The sequence below is a fragment of the Alexandromys fortis genome, unplaced genomic scaffold (genome assembly GCF_014885135.2).
Source record: "Alexandromys fortis isolate MF-2015 unplaced genomic scaffold, M_Fortis_MF-2015_v1.1 scaffold_22, whole genome shotgun sequence".
NCBI lineage: Eukaryota > Metazoa > Chordata > Mammalia > Rodentia > Cricetidae > Alexandromys > Alexandromys fortis.
Genome location: NW_026067900.1, coordinates 7273201 through 7298010, shown reverse-complemented (window position 1 = coordinate 7298010; position 24810 = coordinate 7273201). Strand labels below are relative to the sequence as shown.

At 40.3% G+C, this 24810-nt stretch overlaps 1 protein-coding gene across 2 annotated transcripts in view; it reads left to right on the top strand.

Moving 5' to 3' along the window:
* Unc13c (unc-13 homolog C) overlaps positions 1-24810 on the top strand; it is a 427364-nt gene that overhangs the window by 382481 nt on the left and 20073 nt on the right. For both annotated transcript variants that reach the window (XM_050125822.1, XM_050125813.1), the window contains one exon: positions 2622-2769. In XM_050125822.1, the coding sequence (XP_049981779.1) occupies positions 2622-2769 (148 nt within the window). The remainder of the gene's footprint in view (positions 1-2621; positions 2770-24810) is intronic.

Sequence of the window (24810 nt, the reverse complement as noted above, 5' to 3'; positions counted from 1 at the left end):
CCTACTTCATGTTCTGGCTTGGTGGGAGCCTAGCCAGTTTGGATGTTCACCTTCCTAGACATGGACGGAGGGGGGAGGACCTTGGACTTTCCACAGGGCAGGGAACCATGACTGCTCTTTGGATAGGAGAGGGAGGGGGAGAGGAGTGGGGGAGGGGGAGAAGAGAGGGGGGAGGGAGAGAAGAGTGGGGGAGGGGGAGGGAAATGGGAGGCTGGGAGGAGGCGGAAACTTTTTTTTTCTTCTTATTCTCAATAAAATAAAAAAAATTAAAAAAAATAGTACTGGGTTGTGGGTGTCGCTCAGTTGGGAGAGGGCTTGACTAGCTCACATGGATTCCTGGGTTTTGCCTACAGTGAAGCATAAACTGAGTGGGGTGTAGCACACTTGAAACCAAAGCACCCTGGAGGTGGAGGCAGGAGGATGAGAAGGTCAAGGTCATCCTCAGCTACAGATGAGTTTAAGCACATCCTGAACTATGCAAGGCTTTGTCTGGAACATAAAAACTAGCACAAGGAAGAGATTTATCACTCCATCAGAATTTCCGCAGAAACTTTTACTGTTACTCTCCATTGTAGGCCATTTGTGCTCCTCTGTTGGGTATATTGTCAAATCACTTTTTTGTGAAGTTCCAAGACAATTTTATTAGAGTTTAAAAGAAAACCACCATGGCAGGCAAGCTGAAAACTTGAGCAGTTCCTCTGAGAGATGGGGGTAAAGAAAAGGAAGAGGAAAAAACGTTGGTATTTGAGTTAATGTGGCATAAAGGTCAACCACATGGAAGACAGGTAGCCACATGGTGGGGAGCAGAACTTTAGAGACAGAGTAAGAAAAGTTCAAAGTGCCAGATTTCTCTTAGGCTCTGGCCAGCATCCAAAAGAGAGATAAAGAAGATAAGAGAAAGGGAAAGTTAAGAATTTCTGAATTAGGACTCAGAAAGACTGACACATCCAAACAAAACCTAATGGCAACTCTCTCAACTTTATAGAGAGTAGGGACTCTGGGAAAGAAAAACACTTCTCTTGCTAAAGAGATAATTATTCCCCCCACCTCTTCAGCATGACTTAAAAAATATTAGCCTTCTTATGGGATGGTCTCTGGGCCATGTGATACACCAGCCCAACTTGATTGACTCTTCAGGGAGGAGACACGATATGTATTGTCTCCACTGAGAAGTAGTGTTCATTCTTTGGACCAGAAGGAAAAATATTTCTCTTAATGAACCTTCAAGCCCACTCAAACAATTTTTACAACCATAATTTATTCTTGATGGCCTATTTTACGCTCTGGTTATATTTCCTCATTAAATTATAATCTGTTTCAGAGAAAACATAGAACCTGTGTTTTGTTATATTCTTGGAATGTAACATTAAGTCCAGTTTATGGTATAGATTTAGTGAATTTTTCCATAAAGAGGGGGAAAATAAGCAAGACTACAGATAGCACCACTGGGGATGTCCAGACCCACTGCGCATGGTCCTTGCTTTACAAGCAACATACTAGGCACTTTGGTTGATCTCATAGTCACCTATGTGACTACTTAATAGAGTAGTTTCTAGAAGCTAGCGTAATGGTATAGTTATAAAAAAAATGTCCATAATGTCATTTAACTCATTATCTAGTGTACAAACCAGTAAACTGTTGTAGTTCATTCATGGTCAAATTTCAAGAATGAAATGCATAGAAGCAATGGGGAAGCTAAACGAAAAAATCAATTGTACAAGTAGAGGCAGAAAAGGGTTGGATACAGAACAGCGATGACCTGTATGCAGATAGAAGTAATTAAGCTGCATTTCCATACACAAAAGTATTCACAGTATTAGTCATTTTCTACAACCATATTTTTAAAAAGTAGATCAAAGACAACAAAAGGGAACATGGCCTGGCGAGTATTATAAATATCTTGTATCAACAGAAAGTGTCTAGAGTTCCATCACCTACTTCTAGACATTCTAACTTTCAGAAAGATGGCATGCATAGCACAGCACAATAGGAAGAATGCTAACATCCCTCAGTGTCAACAGTGATGGTCAATAACTATATATCTACTTTATTATGTGTAAAACTGAGATGTTTTGAATTTGCTGGGTGACAGCATAGAAGAATGAACTTGATGTTTTAGGTTTCCAGAGAGCAAGCATTACGCTACCTCAGATTGGCCTATATAAGCACAGTAACATAATTCGAGAATGAACAGGGTGGGCTAGTGGATGCCTGGTGTGCACTTTGAAAGAAGTGTCTGTGGAATATGTAACAGGGTCTACCTTCTTTATAAAGTGTTGATAACTTTCATTGTTCTTCGGAAACAAAAACAAATACTCAACTTGATCATGCTCACTGAAGTCTGTCATTCTGGAAGGATTTTTACCACGGTGCCTTCAAGGTTCCATTTATATAACTGACATTTTAAATGAAAAGAAAATATCTTAGGCCTCTCTAGATCTGTCTAAGCCCAAGTTAGCTGATGATGAGTTAGCATTGAACAAATGGTACACTCTTTCTGTGTACTTACCTGACAACTTATCTAATGGCATTGTTTTAAACTCCACTATTAGAGTAATAAATTCCACCAATGTTTCCTCCTAAATCTTTTGCTCTAATAACATTCCTTTTCTCCTTTTTAGCAATATTTTCATGCTGGAGGAAATGGCCTGAAGAAGAATTTTCTGGAGAAAAGCCCAGACCTTCATTCCCTGAGATATGCTCTCAGCCTCTACACACAAACTACGGATGCTTTGATCAAGAAGTTCATAGAGACGCAAAGCTCACAGAGTAAGTAGCTCTTGACCTGAGAGCAATGGGGCACTCGTCAGCCTTACAGTTACCTGAAATAGCATGCAGAACGTGAAGCATGGTTAAAAATAGAGGGTTTGCATGAGCAGAGAATACTCCAGTTTTCAGCATGCTTTATAAATAAAATGAACAGAAAGTTGATGGCTTAGACGAAAGAAGATATTTTCTCAACTGTGATGTTTGGTCTCTATACTCACCCAAGAGTTCTATGAGAACAAGGCTCAGGTTCCCCTCAGAGGCGGGTACCTGACAGCATTTTCCATTCTAGCTTCCTTATCAAGTGTTTCAAGCAATACCTTCCCAGGTATACTCCCTCAAAACCATGTGCTGTGGTAGCCTGCAACTCCAAGTAGATTCCTTCTCATTCTTGAATGTTTGTCTCAGGTTCTGTTTATGGAGGAACTCAAGCTCAAGGTTATTTCCTTAGAAAGGGAAAGCCAGATCCCATTTTTCGAGTCCATATCTAGATTCTGTACTCTCAACTCCTGCACGCCTTCCACCTTGACGGATTGTGGCAACCACATGACTCCACGGAGATCTATCTCACTGGTTGTCTTTTATCTTGGGACACCTTAATTTAACATGGAAGCAATTAATGAAATTCAACTTCTTTCTTTTCCTTTTTGTAAGATTTATTTCTCATCATTTTCTCCCCTATATTCCCTGTCTCTGTTAGATAAACTATAACATTATATTGAAGGAAAAAGTCAATTACTTTTGATTTAATAATTTCTTTGGGCTATGTTCAAGTTGGAAGACATTCTTCCTTTAAAAAGATTGTTTGAATTAGCTTTTTCATAAACTGATTTCTCTTGCTCGCTTTTCCCTTTGTCCTTATTTTTCTTGCCTCTTTCACTCCTATTTTTAATCCTCTTTTCCTTCTCTGTTCTATATGGAACACATTTTAAGCATTATCAGTAGTAAACAAGGAAAAGTAAAAAAAATAGAGAGAAATGGATTCTTTTTCTCTTTGTCTCATTAGAAATTTATGAGCCAGAGTTCAAATGAAATCTATCATATTAGAACAACATTTTCTCTCTTTCTATCTCAACCACATGCTAGAAAATAAATCCTAAATCCAAAACAGAGAATTCCTAAGGTCTTACATAAAACTGAGCTCAGTTGATGAGTACTTAATATCCCAGCAGTGCACTGTGATGCCTAGGCACCATCTTACTCTGTATTCATGTGACAAATGTTTACTGAGCATCACCTCCAACCCGTCCATAAAGTGAGTAGCATCCTGCAGGGACTGTGATGTCATGTATCGGTTCATCTAGCACAGTGGTTCTTCATGCCAAGGAGATTGTCCTAGAACGTAGGCAGTGTCTGGAAAGCTTTGGTTGTCCATCAGAGAACAGGGACTGTGTTTTCAGCGTCTACTTGTCAGAGATCAAGGATGCTGTGGTCATCTTACTATACACAGAACACACAAAGTGAAATCAAAAGCAAGTACATCTCTGTACTAGTTGTTTTCTTGTTGTAGCCAAATATCTGACAGGAAGAAACTTAAGCGGGGAAGAGGGGTTTTCCATAATTTGAAAGTGCATAACCCACAAGTACGGAAGGCATTGCAGCAGGATCATGAGGCAGCTAGTCATGTCCCATTCCTGGTCAGGCAAAACAGAGCAGACAGAGAGTGGAGCTATCGGAGCTCAGAGATGCCTCCAGTGACACGCATTTTCTACTTAGAATCCACCTTGAGCCCTCCCTTTGCTGGGGATGAAATATTAAAACCCATGAGCCTGTGGGGCCACAGCACAGAAAGCTGGGAGCCCTGGTTAGTGGGAAAATGAGAAAGTAAGTCACTTGGGTTATGAAGAAACAGAAGGAGGTGTTTGAAACACAGAATGTGAAAGCAAGCAAACATTTGCTCTTGAAGCCTAAAAATCTCCACACAATGACCAGGTTGACAGTAATTCTTTTAATTTGGCTCTTTAGGCAAAATGCAATTGCCTCGTCTTTCTCTGCAGAATTAAAATGCATAAATACTGCATCATGTTTGAAGTGAAATTTGTAGAAATCATTTTGATCTTTGTATGAGTTTTGATATTTTCTTCATCCAGGAGTTGACTTGGTGGTTTCAGTTGGGTAGTTGGATTTGAAACAAAGAGTGGGGGGGGGGGGAAGAGGAAGGAAGGAAGGAAGGAAGGAAGGAAGGAAGGAAGGAAGGAAGGAAGGAAGGAAGGAAGGAAGGAAGGAAGGAAGGAAGGAAGAAAGCCCTTTCTGTCATTGTCACTCCTACTCGGGGATGCATGGCTTTCAGTTTTAGAAGCTGGTCCAAAAAGCATTTCTTGCATCTTGATTACAATATTCGTCGGGAAGAAAGTGCTTTTCCTAACAGCTATTTCATTAAACCAGGAACCTTTTGAATATTTCATGGTACCACAGACAGTAAAAAATGAATAAGCCTTGAACATATTAAGTAGAGTTTATTCAATGGGTAACATAGTCGGGAAGGAGGCGCGGGATGATTCATTGCTCAGCCATCCTGAGCTGTATTCTGTTTTCTTATCTGAGATTTTATTGTGGCACGAAGAACGTGCATCACAAAAGCTCTTCACAGAAAGGGAATATTTTATGTCTAAGTTACAATTGTCTCATAAAGGAAAATAATCTCTTCCAGTTAATGACTGTGTGAATTAAAATCTATGAGCGAAAGTGCTTTTATTCAAAGGACCTTTTTTGTCTCTTTTGAGTAAAATCTTTTGAGTCTCTGCTTATTAAAATGTCTGAAAACATAGATAATTTTCAACATTTTACCAATTTATATTCAGCAGAAGGAGAGTCTAGTGTCTTTTCATTTGAAGTAGGAAGTAGATAGCTTTAAACTCACATCTTGGATTCTATGAATTGACTTCAATATAATCTTTATATTGCACTATAATTGCATAGTGTCTGGTCAATTATAGTTACATTATTTTTATAATATAGTGTAAATTGTGTATTTGTCACAATATATGACATTAAATATGGAAAGTTTAAGAGAGAAATTAGTTACCTCAGCACATTCTTATTATTAACAGAAAAAGTTGGAAGCCTCCCAAATACAGGCTTCTGGAGTCATATCACCTAGAGGAATCCTGTTATCTTTAGTTATTTTCCTCAGGATGTAAGAGATGTACCCAGAGCAGTAAAGAAGCCATCATCAGATGTGGTTCATTGTGAAACGGATTTTTTTGGTTCTGTTTTGTTTTGTTTCTTACCAGAGATAACGGAAGAACTTAACCTTAAAAGTACTTTATTCACAAAACAAAAATAACTAGCCATTTAAACACAGAAATGAGTTTTGAGTTCCAAGGGCCACAGTGAGCCTTCCTCTGATGGTCAGCTCTGGGGGAACACTGAGATTGTCTTCAGTGTGCGAGGAAGTACCACTTACGTACACAGCTGTTTCTACCTTTAGGGTGTTTTTTTTTTAAAGTAGTTTCTCATTTTCAGCAGATAAGCTCTCAGAAATAACCAGAGATCTGACTCTTTCCAATAGATCTATCATGTCCTGTCCCCAGAGACCTCTTAAGTGGCTCAACCTTTCTCTAGAGGTACAAGGAGCGAAGTGAGGAGAATATCTGAAGCTTGTCTTCTCGAATGTCACAATACGATGACATTCTCTTCACAAAAAGCCCAAGGGGCATCTTTAGTCGGATGAAGAGCTGAGCACAGATAGCTTTAATAGAAGTTTGCTGGGACCGGCTCTCAGCAGGAGACCTGCTTTCCAAGAGTAGGAATGGCATGCTCCGTGAGGTTACAAGATGGGCACACATAACAGTATCACCCAGCAAGCATCTGTGATGTTCCTCCTCAGATTCTGCAGAACTAATGACACCTCACACCTTCCAGATGAAGATACCTAATCACACATGGGCTCAGAAATGTGATCAAGTTCCGATCTGTGTAGTTCTATAGCAGAGGAGATGACCCTCACCGCCACCGCTCATGCTATGTTAGGGCACAACCTTCCACCTCATTTTTAGTAACTAGCACTGCTTTATCTTCTGCCCTATTCTGTATTTTAAACATTTTATTACACTAAGGTGGGGGGGTACAATTGTCCCTAACTTATAGACAGCTTGTGAGACTTGGTTCTCTCCTTCTATTATATGAGTCCCCAGGAATCGAACTCAGGCTGTCGGCCTTGATGGCAAGTGCCTTTACCCTCTGAGACATCTCATCAACACTGGTGTGCATTGTAATATCATTAAGATCTCCTTCTTGCTCAGAAAACAAAGTCGAAATTGATAATTTTGTTTTCCTCCCAGTGCCTCCAAACTTGCTAACTTTGCCATTTGCTTTCCCGAGTCCTCTCTGCATTAGGGTTTCTACTGCCATGATAAACACCATGAGCAAAAGCAACTTGAGGGGAAGAGGGTTTATTTGACTAATGCTTCCCATCACTGGAGGAAGCCAGAGGAAGCCAGAACAAGAACTCAAGGCAGGAACCTGGAGGCAAAGACCATGGAGGAATATTGCTCACTGTTTTGGCTTCTCATGGCTTGCTAAGCCTGCCTTCTTTTATGTCCTAAGCCCACCCACCCATGGGTGGTACCCCCTGCAGTGAACAAGGCTCTCCCACATTAATCATTAACTCCACTACAGACCAATCTTATGAAAGCATTTTCTGAGTCAAGATTACCTCTTCCCCAATACATCTAGGTTTGTGTCAAGCTGACGAAAGCTAAACCATCCCACTCTCATTCAGTTTCGTTACTGAGCATGCTCAGAACCAGTGCACTTTTTTTTTCCCCCAAAATAAGGTTTCTCTGTGTATTTGTGGCTGTCCTGTAACTCACTCTGTAGACCAGGCTGGCCTTGACACTTTTAAATACTGGAACCAGTCACACCATAGGAAGCCAAGTTGAATGTAAGGAAAAACTCCCTGCTGTTAGGAAACCTTTCTGTTTGTAGCCTGATTTCCTCCTTCTGGTATCTACACATTTGTTCTTATGGGGGATGTTGCCGGTCCATCTTCCTTCCTATCCTACCCTCTTCACTCTCTGCCTCCACCAGCACACGGATTCATTTTGTAGTATTCCCATGCAGGGAGTCATATCATAGTTGCTAGCTAAGAAGGATCCTTCTCACAAGGATTCTGTTCATTCATTCTTAAAAATCTCAATCCTTGTCAATCTTGGCCAACAACCATACTTGGCCAGCTTACAAATCACAAAATCTTAGGACAAATGAGGGTTCTTTATTTAAGTATAAATAATTTAAATTGTGTGGCGTAATAGGGTTCTAATATTTAAATTTAAGCAATTATAAGCTATATAGCAGCCCTCCTGTTTGAGTTATCTGATCCAAATCTTCATTGAGGGCTGGTATCCATGGTCTTATGCTAGAAAACTATAGCATGCTAGGAGAGACATAGTGACAGAGACAGGCAGAAACAGAGAGAGGGAGGGGTGTTTGGAGGGGGGAAAGCTTAGAAATTTATGACTGATACTATTTATTACATATCATTGAAGGGAGGAAATAGTGAGTGCCACTCGAGAGATAGAGTTAGATAAAATTAGATTACTGATTTTTATCAAACTCTTAAAACCAAGTTTTATTCAATCTGTCACATAAAACTCAAAAGCAACTAGGAAAAAAATGGTTTGCTACTGGTTTAGTTTGGGTCCTAATAGGAGATGAACTTGCCCTCTTATTTCAAACATTTTTAAGAGCTCAGACCACCTCTGTGCAGGGTGGTTTCCTTTGCCCCTCTTGGTCGCATTCCCTCTCTCCATTAGGCTGAGCTCTGTGTGCTACACTATGTATGTGCCTGTGCGATTGCCTGTGTGGTTCAAGCTGTTAGCCGCCTCTCAGAAGTTCATGAAAATGAAAATCAAGCCAGACCTAGAATTTTCAGACCCATCCAGGTGTAGCCGCAGAGCTGCCTGCACCCTCAGACTTAGGCCTCCCAGTGGTACCTTCTCCTCTGAACTCTGACCTTCTAGACTCCATAGTCAAACTGTCTAGAATAGGGCATCTTTCCCTGGCCCCATTCAGACTGTGATCAACCACAGTTACCTTCTAAGACATGCTAAGATGACTCTCTAATTTGAGTTTCTGTCTCTTTTCCATTAAAATGAAGATGGATTTTTATGATTTTGCTAGATTTTTCTTAATTGATGACAACTCTCTTCATTTGAGTCATCAAAGAGTAATACCTTTGATGAAGCAGGTCAGGCTTCAGGGTGACTCTCATTAGAGGAAGAAAAACCATTGGGTTTTGACGCCTGAGTTATCTAAGAGCTTCCCACAGAAATGTTTTTGCTCTGGCCAGAACATCATAATTCTATTGGAGGAGGGCTGCTTATTGGTTCCCAGCTGCCCAGCCAGCTTAGACCCAAAATAATCACACAGAAACTGTATTAATTAAACCACGACTTGGCCCAGTAACTCTAGCTTCTTATTGGCTAACTCTTATATTAATTTAACCCATTTCTGTTCATCTGTATATCGCCATGTGGCTGTGGCTTACCAGGTAAAGTTTCCAGCGTCTGTCTCCAGCAGCTCCATGGCTTCTCTCTGACTCTGTCCTTCTTTCTCCCAGCATACAGCCTAGCTTTCCCTGCCTAGTTCTGTTCCTCCCTGCCAGAGGCTCAAAGCAGTTCTTTATTCATTACACAAACAGAAGGACCTCCCACACCATAATCCCAGGTCCCGTTTTCTCATAGATGGCTCCCCTTCCCCAGCATTTCACCTGGAATGGAAATCTGAATCAGATTGAAACATCTGGGTAGCTTCTGTGAACTATTTTAGCATCTGAAAGTTTCAACAGTGTGAACTGAGCGGTGCACTGTAGATGGGTAGTGCACATTCACCATCCTCCTGCCTCGTCAAAGTGGCATTCCATGGCTTCTTAATTCTGTATTTTGTCACAAATACCTGAAAGATTAACGTTTGATAGCACTACCCACCTACATTAAATCTGTGCTTCTTTGACTTTTTTGTCACCCCCCCTCCTCGCCCAGGTACAAGGCAGATCTCACTCTCCAGTTATACTCAATTTTACTAGCATTGGAATTGCCAACTTCTTGATTTACAGTCTAGAGATAAATTAATGAGAACCCACTGGCCTAGCAGTTGGGAGAAAATATTTGCAAAGCATGTATCTGATATTGGGTTGACATCTAGAACATATAGAAAACTGTATAGCCTCAGTAGCAAAACCTTACATGACCCCATTAAAAGATAGATGTTTCTTAAAGGAAAATATCCCCAATAGCCAATGGATACAGGGATCCACATTCTCTAATGCTTATCACCAGGGAAATGCAAATCACAGTTGAAGTGACCTGCTTCCAGCCCCAGTTAGCAAGTGCTAGTCAGGAGAAACTTGCATATCATTAGTGGTGATGTGAAGTACAGCAGCCGCTTAGGAAGCTGCTTGGAAAAGTTACAAATAGAACTGCCATATGATCCAGCAGTCCAATTATGGAGTATGTATTCATTCAGAGGGGATGAGGTCAGCATGCCTAGAAGATGTCAGCCCTCCTAAGCTCATTACTACACTCTTCACAGTAACTAGGAAACAGAAACAACCTGTATGTCCATCCAACGGATAAGCAATACTGGCCACATGAAGTACAAAGTCAAGTACTATTACCATGTACAATCCAAATTTTAAACTACTAATGTGCTGTTACTCTAGATTCCTTTTCTTCCTTTTTTTCCTTTATTATTTCCTTCCTTCCCTTGTTCCCTCCCTCCTTCCTTTCCTTTCTTCCTTCCCTTCCTTCCTTCTCTCCTTCCCTACTTCCTTCTTTCTTTCTTCCTTAAAGACAGGGTCTTACTATGTAGCTCTGACTATCTCTCTCTGTCTGGAACTCACTGTGTAGACCAAGCTGACCTTGAACTCACAGAGATCCACCAGCTTCCCATCTTCCATCTGTCTAATGGACACGGTCACTTAGAAGTAGACACAGTGGAGAGACTGTGTGCAAGACAGGAGGACAGCCCTCAGCAGAACAGAACCAGCTGTCTCTGACCAAAGAGAGCCCAGTCTCTAGAACTGTGAGAAATAGACCTGTGTTTCAGCTTCCAGCTTACGGTACTTTGCCATGGCTCCCTAAGCCCACTGAAACTCAGGACAATGCTGAGAGTCCCTCTCTCCATCCTTCCCTCCCTCTAGCTCAGGTGGATGTTGGTCCTTGCTTGACATAGTATTCACTGCTGTACTTGTCAGACTGCCAGTCCAAGAGTCACCAAAGATTATTCTGTCTCATTCCTCTAGCTCCCTGTTGGAGCACTGGACTTACAGACATATACTATCACATCTGTTTTGTGTGAATTCTGAGGACTCAAACTCTGGTCTTTATGCTTGTAGCAATCCCTGAACCCACTGAGCTGTTACAGCTGTTAAAGCCCATGTTCTGAAATTTTACTTTATCCACTTGGTCTAGGGTGCATTTAAAGGTCTCTGCTTGTTTTCTTCCCATACATCTTCCTGCTGCTGAGAGTCAAGGGCTCATCCCTTCTACCATCTCTACCTCTAGATCTATTCATTTTCTGTTTGTGTATGTATGTGTTTTAACATTGGCTGCATATATATTTATTCATAATTGATACATGCTCCTTCAGGACTAACTCTTTGATAGTTTTACAGTGCCCTTCTTTGGCTCTTGTTTTCGATCCATTGTGTATGACATAAACATGGGTGCTCCTGTTGGCTTTTGACTTCTATGTGTGTAGAATGCTTCTGTCCCTCACCTGACTTCATACATGTCCTTCAAGAGTCTCTTGGATGCAGCATGGGCAAGGTCTTAACTTTTTGTCCATTTAGTCACTCTCTGTCTTTTAATTGGCCAGTTCACACTTGAGATCACTACTAAGAAAAGCCTTTTGCCAGCTTGTCATTTGTGTCCTGGTTCTAGTTGGCCTTGGTCATCTAGTCCTTCCCTGTTGCACAGACTTGATTCCTTTCTCAAGTGCCATTTTCCCCCCCTTTGGAGTTCATAAGTCCAAGGGATTTATGTATTAAATCTTCCATTTATAATGGAGCGTTTTAAGGCTGTAATTGCAGTCTAGATTTATTAAGCCCCATTTTTGTTTTTCTCCTATTAATTTACATGTTCATTCTATTTTAGTGTTTCCAAACTCATCTTAAGCTTCTCAGTTTAAGATTGTGTTTTCTCATACAGGGATAATGAGGCTTGATAAGCCCCTGTTGTCCTGGGCTTGTATCCAATAAGGGGGAGTCATCATGAATCCTGTATCAGTCACAAGTGTGATAATCAATAAAACATGGAGATGGCTCAGGGACTCAGCCCAATTTAACTGAATATTTCTGGGAACTTAGGAGGGAAAAGTCAGAACAGAATTCCCTAACTACTCAGTGATGTAACTCATTCACTAATTCAGCCTCCATTCATGAAATCATCACTTTAAGATGGAATTTTCATAGCGGAATGACTAGACACTATCCAAATAATTTATTTCCTTGTGGCAGTTATTTACTTCTCCTTTAGATTCTATGAAAATATTCATTAGGATTCAAATTTAGATCTCAATTACAGTTGGTCATTATGGTTTTTGTTTGTTTTGTTGTTATTTTTTAATTGATTTTTAAATTTTTCTCAACATTTTTCTCTGTTCCCCTCCCTGCCTCTCCCCTCCCCTTCAACATTCTCCCAGGGTCCCCATGCTCCCAGTTTACTCAGGAGATCTTGTCTCTTTCTACTACCCATGTAGATTAGATCTATGTATGCCTCTCTTAGGGTCCTCATTGTTGTCTAGGTTCTCTGGGATTGTGATTTGTGGGCTAGTTTTCTTTGCTTTATGTTTAAAAACCACTTATGAGTGAGTACATGTGATAATAGTCTGTCTGGGTTACCTCATTTTAAATGATGGTTTTTAGCCCCATCCATTTGCCTGCAAAATTCAAGATGTTGTTATTTTTTTCTACTGTGTAGTACTCCATTGTGTAAATATGTATTTTTAATGTCTCTTTGAAGCCCATGCTAGCCATGGGACCCTCCTTCCTGTTTCCCAAGTGCTGAGATAACAGTCATGTGACACTAAAGATTGAGACTATGATATCTGATGATTTTATGTAAGCACCACTTTAGTGAAATAGAGGGATTTTTCTCCTACTGGAGTGGTTCAGAAGCCACTGAAACATCGTGTGACCTGAGCTTTCCTATTGGCTCAGGATCTATAGGGGAAAGAAACATTACTTTCTTCCCCCATTCTCAAAAACTACCACTAACCAGTTATTGTAAGATGATTTGCTCAAAACAACTAGTATAAAAGACATTGAAGACAAAGTATAGATTATGGAATATTTTAAAGATTATATCATTTTTATACCTTCTACACTGAAATAATTTCACAATTAAGGCTTTGGAGACTGGCCCTAATGCCTCTGTACACCCCCATGTAGCACATACCCTCTCTCTCTCTCCTCACCATTTATTCATTTACACATTTCAGATAGGGTGGGAGTTCTTCACCAGAACCCTTTAAGCAACTGGGAGGGAGAAAGAGTTACAATAATACAATAAATTCACCTCCATCTGGCTCCCCATATCCACCCTCTGATACTTACCTATCACTTCTTTTTGTAGTGTGTATTTTAAATATAATTCCATAACTCCCCTCTTTCCCTTTCCTCCCTCTAACATATCTCCTGACCATCCCTGCTCCTCAAATTCATGGCCTCTTTTTCTTATTATTAAGTAAGAATGTAGAGATACATAAATACAACCTGTTAAGATCATTTAGTGTTGCTTGGCATGTTTGTGATTTCAGAGCTAACCACTTGGAATTGGATAACCGTTTAGAGGCTCGACCTGTGAACAATGATTCATTCTCTCAACAGTCAATAGTTTTCTTAGACCATTGTGTATGAATGGGGCCCCTTGAGATTTTCCCCTTCCATGATAGCATGTAGATTGGTGTTTTCTTTGTTCAGGTCTTTTTCAGGTTACCAAAAAATTGAGATATCATGTATATTGCTTCTCTGCCATTTCAAGAAGGCAACATCTCGGACTTTTAGGTCCTCTGGTTCTCACCATCTTTCTACCTCTACTTCCGTGGTATTCCCTGAGCCTTACTTGCAGGAATTGTGTTGTATGTGTATCCACTGGGTCTGGGTACACCATGGTCAGTTGTACCTTGTATTTTGACCAGTTGTGGTTTTCTGTAATGGTCTCTGTCAACTTCAGAGAGAAGCTTCATTGCTGAGGGGAGACAGGCATACTCACCTATAGGTATGGAGTAAGTATTAGAATGCATGTCAGAATTATGTGAAATAGCAAGCATATTTTTACTTCTGTTATATAAAAAGTAGAACTTCCTGTATACAATATTGCTATATTCAATAATAAGTTACTCCAATGAGTCAAGTTGATCAAGGCATTCATGAATAATTGAATTATCCGTATTTAAGGGAGGAAAGACGAATCATTGTTCATTTTCCCATTCATGAGAGAATAAAACTGGTCTTGGCACCCAGGATGAATGACTCATTCTAACTCCAGGAAGATGAGGTTTCATGCTCATGTGAATCAGGCAGTCAGAGGTAGAGTCTGGAACATCCTGTTTGGCAAAGTATTTTCATGGAGAACTTTTGAGTGTGGTTGGTGAGAAGATTAAATGGATTAATATATAAAGCTCTTCCACAATGCCTAGTATGTAACAAATACTATATATAACTTGATTTTTAATCATGAGCTTGTTTATACAGCTGCTTAGATTATGTAAAACAGTTATGTTTTCAGCTCTTATTTTCACTGTGAAAGCTTCACAGAAACACACTTCCCAGGCTTTTCTAGTACGGTTGTGTGTACCCTCCCCAGGAGTAATCCCACATTGTTGAGCAGCTTCCATTTATGTCATTATTGGGAATTTGGGAAGACTCAATTTTCCATTAACATACCCTTGATCTCAATTTCTATTTATTTTATTGATTACTCTATCTCTTGAAATTGACTAAATGATTTACACCATATATTTACTCAAAGCATAACAAGAATGAAATATATAAAGGACTTTGAAGTCCTTAATATTAGATGTGACTTCAGTAGTACTTAGAGGTGGTCTATTGAGTGCTAGGCTTGAGTAAGTATTTTAACTGAATGAACTGGCAATTTTGCTCAAACATTGTCATGATTGAGTTCAACTGAAATGATCTAGCTCTTATAGGGAAAAAAATGTTTAGTGTCTCCACATTCAGTATGTTAGCTGTTGTCTTCTAAATGCTTTGATTACATGGAGGCATATTCCAACTTAATTTGTTCAGTATTTTTATCATGAAAGGATGTTGGGATTTTTTAATCCATTGACTTTTTCAAAAATCCACTGAGATGACAGGTTCTTGCCCTTCATCATGTATGTGCACCATTGTTTTTATTTGAGTATATTGAAACTTGCTTGCATTCCAAAGATCTTTAAAAATAGATTCATTTAGTTTATGTATATGTGTTTTTCCTGCATGTATATATGTGAATCACATGTGTGCCTGGTGCCCATGGAGGCCGAAAGGCAGCACTGGATCCTCTGGAACTAGAGATACAGATGATTGAAAGTCACCATGTGGGTGCTGGGTACCAAACCCCAGTCTCCTTCAAGGGCAACGAGTGCTCTTAACCACTGAGTTATCTCTGTAGGCCCAACATTCCTAAGATCTTTTTAATGTGCTGGTAAATTTTTTTATGAGGACTTTGTTGATTTTCACATCAATGTTTATCAAATATATTGACCCATCATATTTGTTGTTGCTGCTGCTGCTATTTTCTTTCTCTGGTTTTGGTATTGGGGTAACACTGACCCTACAGAATGTGTTTGGAAGAATTTCTTTGTCTTCTGCTTGGGAAAATAATTTAAAGAGGATTGGTATTCGGTCTTCATTGAATGTTCAGTGGAATTTAGCAGGGCATCTGGTCCTGGCTTTTCTTTGGGAAGTTTTTTTTTCTATTGTCTTTTCAATATTGTTATTATTGGTCTGTTTAGGTTTTTCTATTTGTTCATCATTTAATCTAGATAAGGAACATTTTTAGCATCTACCAGACACTAAAAATGCTGTGTACAAATAGTCTTAGCTGTGGCGTGTCCCTTTCCTTGCCTTATTTTATTTTCATCACCCTCCCTTTTCTTAATCTAGCTAAGGGTTTCACTATCTGTTTCTATTCACAGAGTACCAGTTTTTCCTCCATTTGTTCTCAAACTTCAGGGCATCCATCTATACTCACCTTGCCAAGGGCTTTTATCATTGTTGAAATTCACAATGGAAAGATAGATGGGGAAATGTGGTGCCATCCCAGGGCCACCAACATTGATGTAAAGTTCCATTTTCCCTTAAAGTTGGAAAGTGGAAGCAAGCAACATCAAGGACTTACTAAGAATGAGAACTATTTGGTCTCTGTATTCTACTAGAGAGAAGGACAGCCAACCAATGCCACCCAGAAGCATGCAGGTGTTTTCTGTCTCTTCCTGGTTTTCCTCTAGACTTCAGTGATACAAACCTCACCCCCAGCCAAGTCCCCAGCCTCTGCGCCCACTCTGCTCACTAGCTCTTTTCTTTGCTGGTTTATCCTGGCTGATACTCAATAGGCAACTCTTTCTCCAACAATTAATAGTGGTTGAGAAGAGATGAGCTTCTCATTGGCCTCCAGGGACTATGGGGTCATCTAAGGGGAGCAAACCTGTAGGTGGTTACCATGGAGCTCCAGCCTGGAGGTAGAGGAGACAAATACATTTCTGAAACACTTTAATTATCATAATATCTAATTAACACAGGACCCAGAGTAATACATACTATTTTTTCTAGTTTTCTGTGAGAACAAAAGATTAATTTGATTGCTTTTGAAGTGGCACGAGAATAGGAGAGTTGCAGAGGAAAAAGAGAATCATCACCCCAAACCCTACCAACTTGCCACAGAATGGAGACACAAGAATGTCCCTTAAGAGACCACCACCGCCAAGTGTGGTTGCCAGGAGGCAGAGGTAGGAGGATCTCTGTGAGATCCAGGCCTGGTCCACATAAATTATAGGCCAGCTAAGACTACATAGAGAAACCTGTCTCAAAGAAAGTTTGTGTGGGGAGCGTCACGGGGTCAGAGTTAGTATGTAGATTATTTCAGCATTTTGATTTGAGATTATTATGTCAACAGACCTGAAGCTTAAACATTTTCACATTCTATATGATAAAACATAAGTCTATTTTAGAATACTTTGACATTATTTTGAAATTGAAATATCATTTTCACCATTATTATAAAATATTACATAGATCACAGAGCCACAGAAAGTAAAGGTAGGGACCCTTGGTCAACAAAGAGAATTTTTCCTGGTCAGAAGTTTCTCTCTGTGCTCCATTCCAGCCCTGGACCCCATATTCTCTTCAAAGACAGCCAGTACCCTTCTGTGTGATCTCTGCAGGGTTGTTGTCCTTCTTTAACACACAAGAAATAGAGAACTATGGTTTCTTCTTACCTCTCTCTTCAACTTGATGTCAAAGTCCTTGCTGTTGACATGTTTCTCGTCTGTCTTTTCCATTTGAAGAACATGGATTGGTAGACTGAAAAGTCTCCAGTAATCCTGGATTCAATTAGCATAGACAGGCATAGTTTAGAAGTCCTATTTAAATACTGATTTCAGAAAGAGGGCAGATTTGCCTTTGATCTTTTGTCTTTGATATCAGCAGTTCTTTCTGAGAGCGCATTGCTTCAGTGTTCCTGCATCTCCCTACTTCTCCCCAGTTCCAGGACAGGCCAGTATAGTATGGTAGTAAGGTCCAATGGCCTTCCTTTTAGTTACTCAGAGACAGTATTCTGACAGGCCACTGAAGCCTAAGGAGCAGCTGAACTCAGGTCTAAATAAACCAAAACCAGCTTCGTTCTCTCTGAACGCTAACAACTTATCAGGAGACCCTGAGTGTTTGCTCCTAGCCTAGGGCTTGAATTCACTGCCCAGGAGACAACCCATGCCACCTGTTTGGTGGTGGAGCTGTGGAAGCTCATAGTGGCTCAGAGAGGACCCCCAAATCACCAACAGATTCTCACCATCCGGGCAGGGATTCAGTCTTGTTCTGCCTCAGAAACTGATGTCTAAGAGGTGGGTGTGGGGAAGGGCAGTGCCACTGTACAGAAGAATCATTGGGATTTGGAGTTCAGCCTGTGAGCCAGGTCTCCAGTGAAGCTAGCCCAGCGCTGAGGCTGTCCACACAGTCGCAGTTCTCCTCTCCCAAGGCTTCCACTGTTCTCTCTCCGCCATTCTTCATTGCACTGGTCTCACTGGGTGCTGCCTGCCTGTCATCAGCTCTGCTCCTACAAATAGATTCTTACAATGCTTTTGTGCCTTGGTTAGGAACCCCTCTGCTAAGGGGCTGCACTGAACCTCCCAACCTTGGCTCCATATGCAAGCCACCTTTGAAACATTTAAAGTATGTAGGCATACACCTAATAATTCAGTTACTGATTTAGATGGGCCCACATTTACATCTGAAAGTTCCTTGGGTACCTCTAATACATGGTGAGGGTCAGGAATGACTGGCCTAAGCAACTTTCAGTTCCTAAAATAGAGCTACTAAATATTTGATGCACACCTAATGAATAAATGAATGACTGAGTCCTGGACTCCATCAGCTGAGATAATGTTTGGCCAAGCAGGAGCTGGAAGGGAACAAAAAAAAAAAAAAAAGAGAGAGAACACATTGGACCTCAATTCCCAGACGTTTTCTTTTTTTAAAAAAAATCCTTTAACAATTAGACACCACGCCTGAATTGTTTTCAAGATGGATCATGACACAGTTCATAGTAAATCCTGCGCTATCTGTGGCAACAATGTTAGGTTTCCACAGAAGGGGATGAATTGAAAGAAAGATAGCAGGTCCCAGTTGATGACTGGGCCATAAGACACAGACACAGGGTCTAGAAATTACTTAGGATTTAGGCATCTTTGGAATATTGTCTCTTATCTCTGCTGCTCCATGCATGCTTGTTAGTTTTCAAGAGATGTGTGCAGCATTTTCTTTAGGAAGAGGGAAAATAATTTTAGGGCGCTCTACCTGGGGAGTCCTCAGTGCTATATAAACTCAGAAATTTGTTAGTCATGGTAGTTGTGGAGAATATAGTCTTTAGAAGTGATTTCTGCACCTTTATTTTCTGCATCTTCCTGATGACTTCAGACAGTTCTGGTGTGTGTGTGTGTGTGTGTGTGTGTGTGTGTGTGTGTATTCTGCATCCATCCTTTTAAAAAATTAACCATTTTTCTTCGGTTACCAGGTGGCATTAAAGATTTTTGGGTGAAAATATGCACTCCCGGTAGAGAAATTATTAAATTTTTCAGTTTCATCAAATTCAAAGGTTACCTTAATTTAAAAGAAAATATATTTCACATATTACCCTCAAAACAATGTAATACAGATATCTATTTCTGTATGAAGAGGGACTTTAAGACAAATTAACTAGATCATTCTATCCACAACCAAACACAAGGACAAAGGGGCATTAATGTTAATATGTCTGAGACAGTGACGGCAACCAGGGTGACCTCCTGTTTCCATCTATGATGGGAGTGGGCTCGTCTCAGCTCATCAGGAAAAAAAAGACTCTTAAGATGCCTAAATGATTGTCTGAGCCCACAGCTCATACATGAACCAAGATCAAAAGCAAAATTCATGAAATAGTAAACTCAGTGTCTTCCGACAGTTATTCTTGGTGGTTTTAGTCTCCTTCTCTGTTGGTAGACAGGCAGTGAGCTCAAGTAGGAACTTCTTCTGTTTGTTTTCATTTTCCATAACACTCAACAAATGGTAGGCTTCATGTAATGATGAGATGGCATAAATTATGTTTATTGCCTTCTCCAGTCTATGTTTTTATATATTCCAAATTCCATGCTCTTGTTTCAATCATAATGGTCAATCAATAGGGTAGACAGCTAAACGTGGGAAGGAAATGGGGTTTCCTGGTGCTCACTTGAGATTCTCCACTTCAGCTGCAGAGAGTGGGGTCCACCCTCCTGTTTCTCCTTTGCCAAATCTGCCTTGTTCTGTTCTTTACATTTCTTTTATCTCGTGTTCTATGCTTGCCAATCTCTGTTGGATTAGCCCAGCTTCGGACGAAGGTCAGAGCACATACAGAGGACTTGATCTGTGGATATTATCCACTTCCCGCAGAGAGACTATATCCAAGAGCAGCCACAGCATCCTGTGTCACTTTTCTCATGGTAGCTTCTTGTTTTCTGGCTTTTTGTTTTTCTTTAATGAGTCCTGAGTGTGGAGAGACCTGTGCTGCACACCTGGAACCTGGCTCCTGCTGTGGTCCTCTCTGGGCTTGTTAGCATCATTATCCACAGAAACACTAGTTTCTTTTTGATTCTTTTAAGTGGCTTTTGACTTGAGCACTCAGCCAGATGAGCATTTTGGGTTGATGGCAGGAGGGAAGTCAGCCCTGTCTTCCGTCTTCACTGGGTACCCTATTATCAGATCACTGAAGACACGGCTCCATCCACCCAGCACCGCGTGCCACCAATTTCCCTGCAACGCTGCTCAATTACTTGCTCCCATGCTGCAGTCAGCAATTTGAACAGACTGGGTGTGTTTGGCATGGTGGGTGGCATCCTGGTCAAAGTGACAGAGCCACATGAGGAAAGCCTGTATTCTCACAGAGGGGGAAGAGCACAGGATTCTCGTCAGTAGACTGAGGTATCACTTCTGCTATCTTGTGCTTCTCACCTGCTGGCTAGTCATCCTGCCATGCTGTTTGACGTTTTGTGTTTACACATCGCTGATAACTCGTGGACAGATTCTCCTCATTCTTCTCAATACTCATAGTATTCAGTAAGAACTATGTCATGTTCACTGTGTTAGTCTTTTCTGCACACGCTGTCTCATTTTTAACCCTTGTGAAAATGTTACGTGTCTTTGTGCATTTATGCAAGTATATTTTTTATTGACTTTTATTGAGCTCTACATTTTTCTCTGCTCCCTTCCCTGTCTCTTCCCTCCCACCTTCAACCCTCTAGCAAGGTACCCATGCTCCCAATTTACTCGGGAGATCTTCTCATTTTCTACTTCCCATGTAGATTAGATCTATGTATGTCTTATGCAAATATTTATGTAAGATAGATTCATAGGAAAGAAATTTCCAGGCCGATGGGGGTAACAGATTATTTTTAATATTTCTATTAATTCCTTGAGAATTGCACTTCTGTATACAGTGTATCTTGATCATATTCCCTCCCTCATTTCCCCCCAGACTCCTTCCTCATCTACTCTATACTGCACCCAACTTCATGTCCTCTATTTTGTTCATTTTTAATGACCTACCAAGACCAATTTGTGGTACCCATATACCCATACTTTGGGACCATCCAGAGAGCATTGTCGATCTACCAGGGACCACATACTTAAAGAAAGCTTACACTTCCTCCTTCAAAAGTCATCATCTGTCAATATCTCCTCAACAAGGTGTAGGTAGGAGCTCATGAGTCCCTCCCCCACTACATGCTGAGATGCTGACTGGCCTAATCTTATTCAGGCAACCACAGCTGCTGTGGGTGTGTGAGTGTTGTGGTCCTGGAATGTCCAGAGGATGCTGCTTCCATCTGGTCATCCCCAATTCCTGGCTCTTACAGTTTCTCTGCCAAGAAATCTCTTCCAAGATAGTCCCTAAGCCTAAGGGTGCAGAGTGATTTCAGTGTTGAATCTGCAGCTGAGCATTCCAAAGACACGTGTTCTCTGTCCATTAGCCAGCTGTGATTTTCCACATTAATCACCATCCAATTGCACAAAGGGACTTCTCTTATGAGGTAAAGATCTATACAAACATATTGGTATAGAGAAAATGAATTTAGAGGGCAAACTGAAAAAAGAAGTAGTAAATAGTAGAAAGGTTCATGAGTTGTTGGCCACATTTACAGTACTAAGCATACATTTCCTCCAATGGAGACAGCCTAACTTCAAATTTTTTAAAAAGCAGTTGGTTAACCCCATAACATTCTTGCCACTATTGCATGCATAAGCTATTTTGGCACACCAGTCATTATTTAGCTCATAGGATCCATAGATACATGAGATAAAACTGCCATGGTAAGAATGTCTAATGTTTACAAACTACTTTCTATGTATTACATAATTTTGTAAGTTCTATACAAGTAATAATTTGTCTAAGGTCTACAACTAAAGGATGGAAGTCCTGTTATTCTTATTTTGTACCTAAGAATTTGAAGCACAGAGAGATTTAGTGATTTGTCCCAAGTTGTCCAGCTAAAACATGCTGGGGTCTGGATGTAAATTTCAGGCGTGTACTGGAGAGACGGAGCTGCTGACTAGTTGGGGGCATGTCTGCCCTTGTAAGCAAACAGGTCTTAGCAAAAACAGGTTTTAGGCTAATTAATTTTTCCTTTTACAAAACTTCACACAATACCAAAACCTCAGGTCAGTGTTTCCATCAATGTTTTTTTGTAGACAACCTGTATAACTTAAAAACTTTTTGCCTTCTTCTTTCATGGTAACTAACAGCTCGTTTTCTCCTAGAAACCATATCAAGTAGAACTCCTCAAATACCTATGATCTCAATTCCTGTCTCCCTAGACATTCATAATTAAAGGACTGCCAAGGGAATTTATGTACTGCCACAGAGTAAATCTTAGATATAAGAACATTTATCCAAATAATTGCTTTTACAAACTTGAATGCACAATTTTCTACATGTGTGGAAACCAGCCCCTACAGATAAGACATTTTAAGAGAGAATCCCTCTGGATTTAGAGGCTGGGCAGAGACCAGTACTCATTTAATTAACCATGGGAAATTTCCAGTGAAGTGTATTATTTAACCACTGAGTAAATTACAAAGTATTTAACATTAAATCCAAGAGAGCAAACCTTTGAAAGATGGTTAGCATTAAAAATATATATCCCTCCTTGATATCTGTTCAACCTACCCATAATCCCTTGCTTCACCTACTCATCATTCCTGTGCTCCTGTTCAATGCCCCCATTATCCCTGTGCTTCTAGCCCTCTGTTAAGCCTCTTCTTTGTGCCCGGTGCAGAACAGGCACATGGGGTATGAAGCTCAAAAGCTGAAGTTGAGGAGGGGAAATGAAACCACTAATATTTCAGCTGATAGTGACAGTACAATATATTCTTGTCCTTAAAAGTCTTCATTGGAGCTGATGAGATTGCTCAGTGGTTAAGAACTCATACTGAGTCGGGCAGTGATGGTGCACACCTTTAATCCCAGCACTTAAGAGGCAGAGGCAAGTGAATCTCTGTAAGTTCAAGGCCACCCTAGTCTACAAGAGCTAGTTCAGGACAGGCTCCAAAGATAGAACAAAACCCTGTCTCAAAAAACCAAAATCAAACAAATAAAAAAAGAACTCATACTGTTCCTCAGAAGATCCAAGCTTGATGACCAGCACCCGTGTCAGTGGCTCAGAACTGCCTATAACTCCAGCTGAAGGGAATTCAGTACCTTTGGCCTTTTCCGGCACTCATACTTGTTGGTTTTACTTTTTGACACTTTTGGGGGCCTGCCACCCAGGTTCCAAATAAATCACATGGAGACTTATTACTTATGAATGCTCGGCTTTAGCTTGGCTTCTTTCCGGCTTTTCTTAAATTATCCCATCTACCTTTTGCCTCTGTGCTTTTGCCTTTTTCTAATTCTGTACATCTTTTCTTTCCTTCTCATCCTGTGTTTGTGTGACTGGGTGGCTGATCCCTGGTATCCTCACTCCTTTTCAAATTCCTCAATCTTTTTATCCCAAGATTTCTCCTGCTATTATTCTCTCTGCCTGTCAGCCCTGCCTATCCTTTCCTCTGCCTTGCTATTGGCCATTCAGCTCTTTATTGGACCAATCAGGTGTTTTAGACAGGCAAAGTAACCCAGCTTTGTTGTAGGAAGACCACTTGTTGTTCCCAGCTGCTCAGCCCCAAAATAACCGCGCAGAAACTGTATTAAGTCACTGCTTGGCCTCTTAGGTCTAGGTTCTTATTGGATAGCCCTTATATCTTAATTTAACCCATTTCTATTAATCTGTGTATCACCATGTGGCTGTGGCTTACCTGCAAGGTTCAGTTCAGCATCTGTCTCTGGTGGGTCTACATGGCTTATCTTTGACTCTACCTTCTTTTCTCCCAGCATTCAATTTAGATTTCCCCACCTAGCTCTGTTCTGCCCTACTATAGGCTCAAAGCAGTTTCTTTATTAACCAATAAAAGCATCACATATACAGAAGGACCTCCCACACCAAAGCTTCTTAGAGTTAAACAAATACAACATAAAAGAACATAACACATCTTTGCGTCATTAAACAAATATTCCACAGCATAAACAAATGTAACACATTGTAAAATAATATTTTATAAAACCTACTCACATACACATAGTCTCACACAGGCAGATACCCATACATGTAATAAGATAATAATAAAGGTGTTATGGTCATGGCCATGCTTTGGACCACAGAATGTTACTAGTCTTGGGTTCTTTTGGTTGACATGTCTTGGAGTCATTTTTCTGGCAAAATATTGAAACATTCCTGAGCTTTTGAAATGTCATCTATACATAAATACATGAGAAGCAACTGATTAAATTTAAAAGTCTAGGGTCATAAATTCTTCCATAACAGCAGGCCATGCTTCATTTTCTTCTAGATTTCTCTTTTAGAAGAAAAAGTAACAGGCAATTGAACTCTCTCTTTCTTAGAGACTTAAAACATACTCTAGGACATTTTACCCTATATTTATGAAATTTACAATTTGAACTAGCCAGATATTGGTGTAGTTTGTACTTCATTAATTTTCTGAAACAGATTTAATTTTTTTAATCTTAGGATTCGGGGCTTCCAACTAAAGAAAATTGCTTTAATTATGCTTTGGTTCTGGCTTCATAGTTCATTCTGGCTTTGGGAATACTATTTTCAAAGGGAGGCATTCTTCTCTAAACCTTTCCCCTGTGATTAAAGTCCTGTCTTATAGTCAGTCTTTCTTTTTTTTAAATTTATTTATTTATTAAAGATTTCTGTCTCTTCCTCGCCACCGCCTCCCATTTCCCTCTCCCTCCCCCAGTCAAGTCCCCCTCCCTC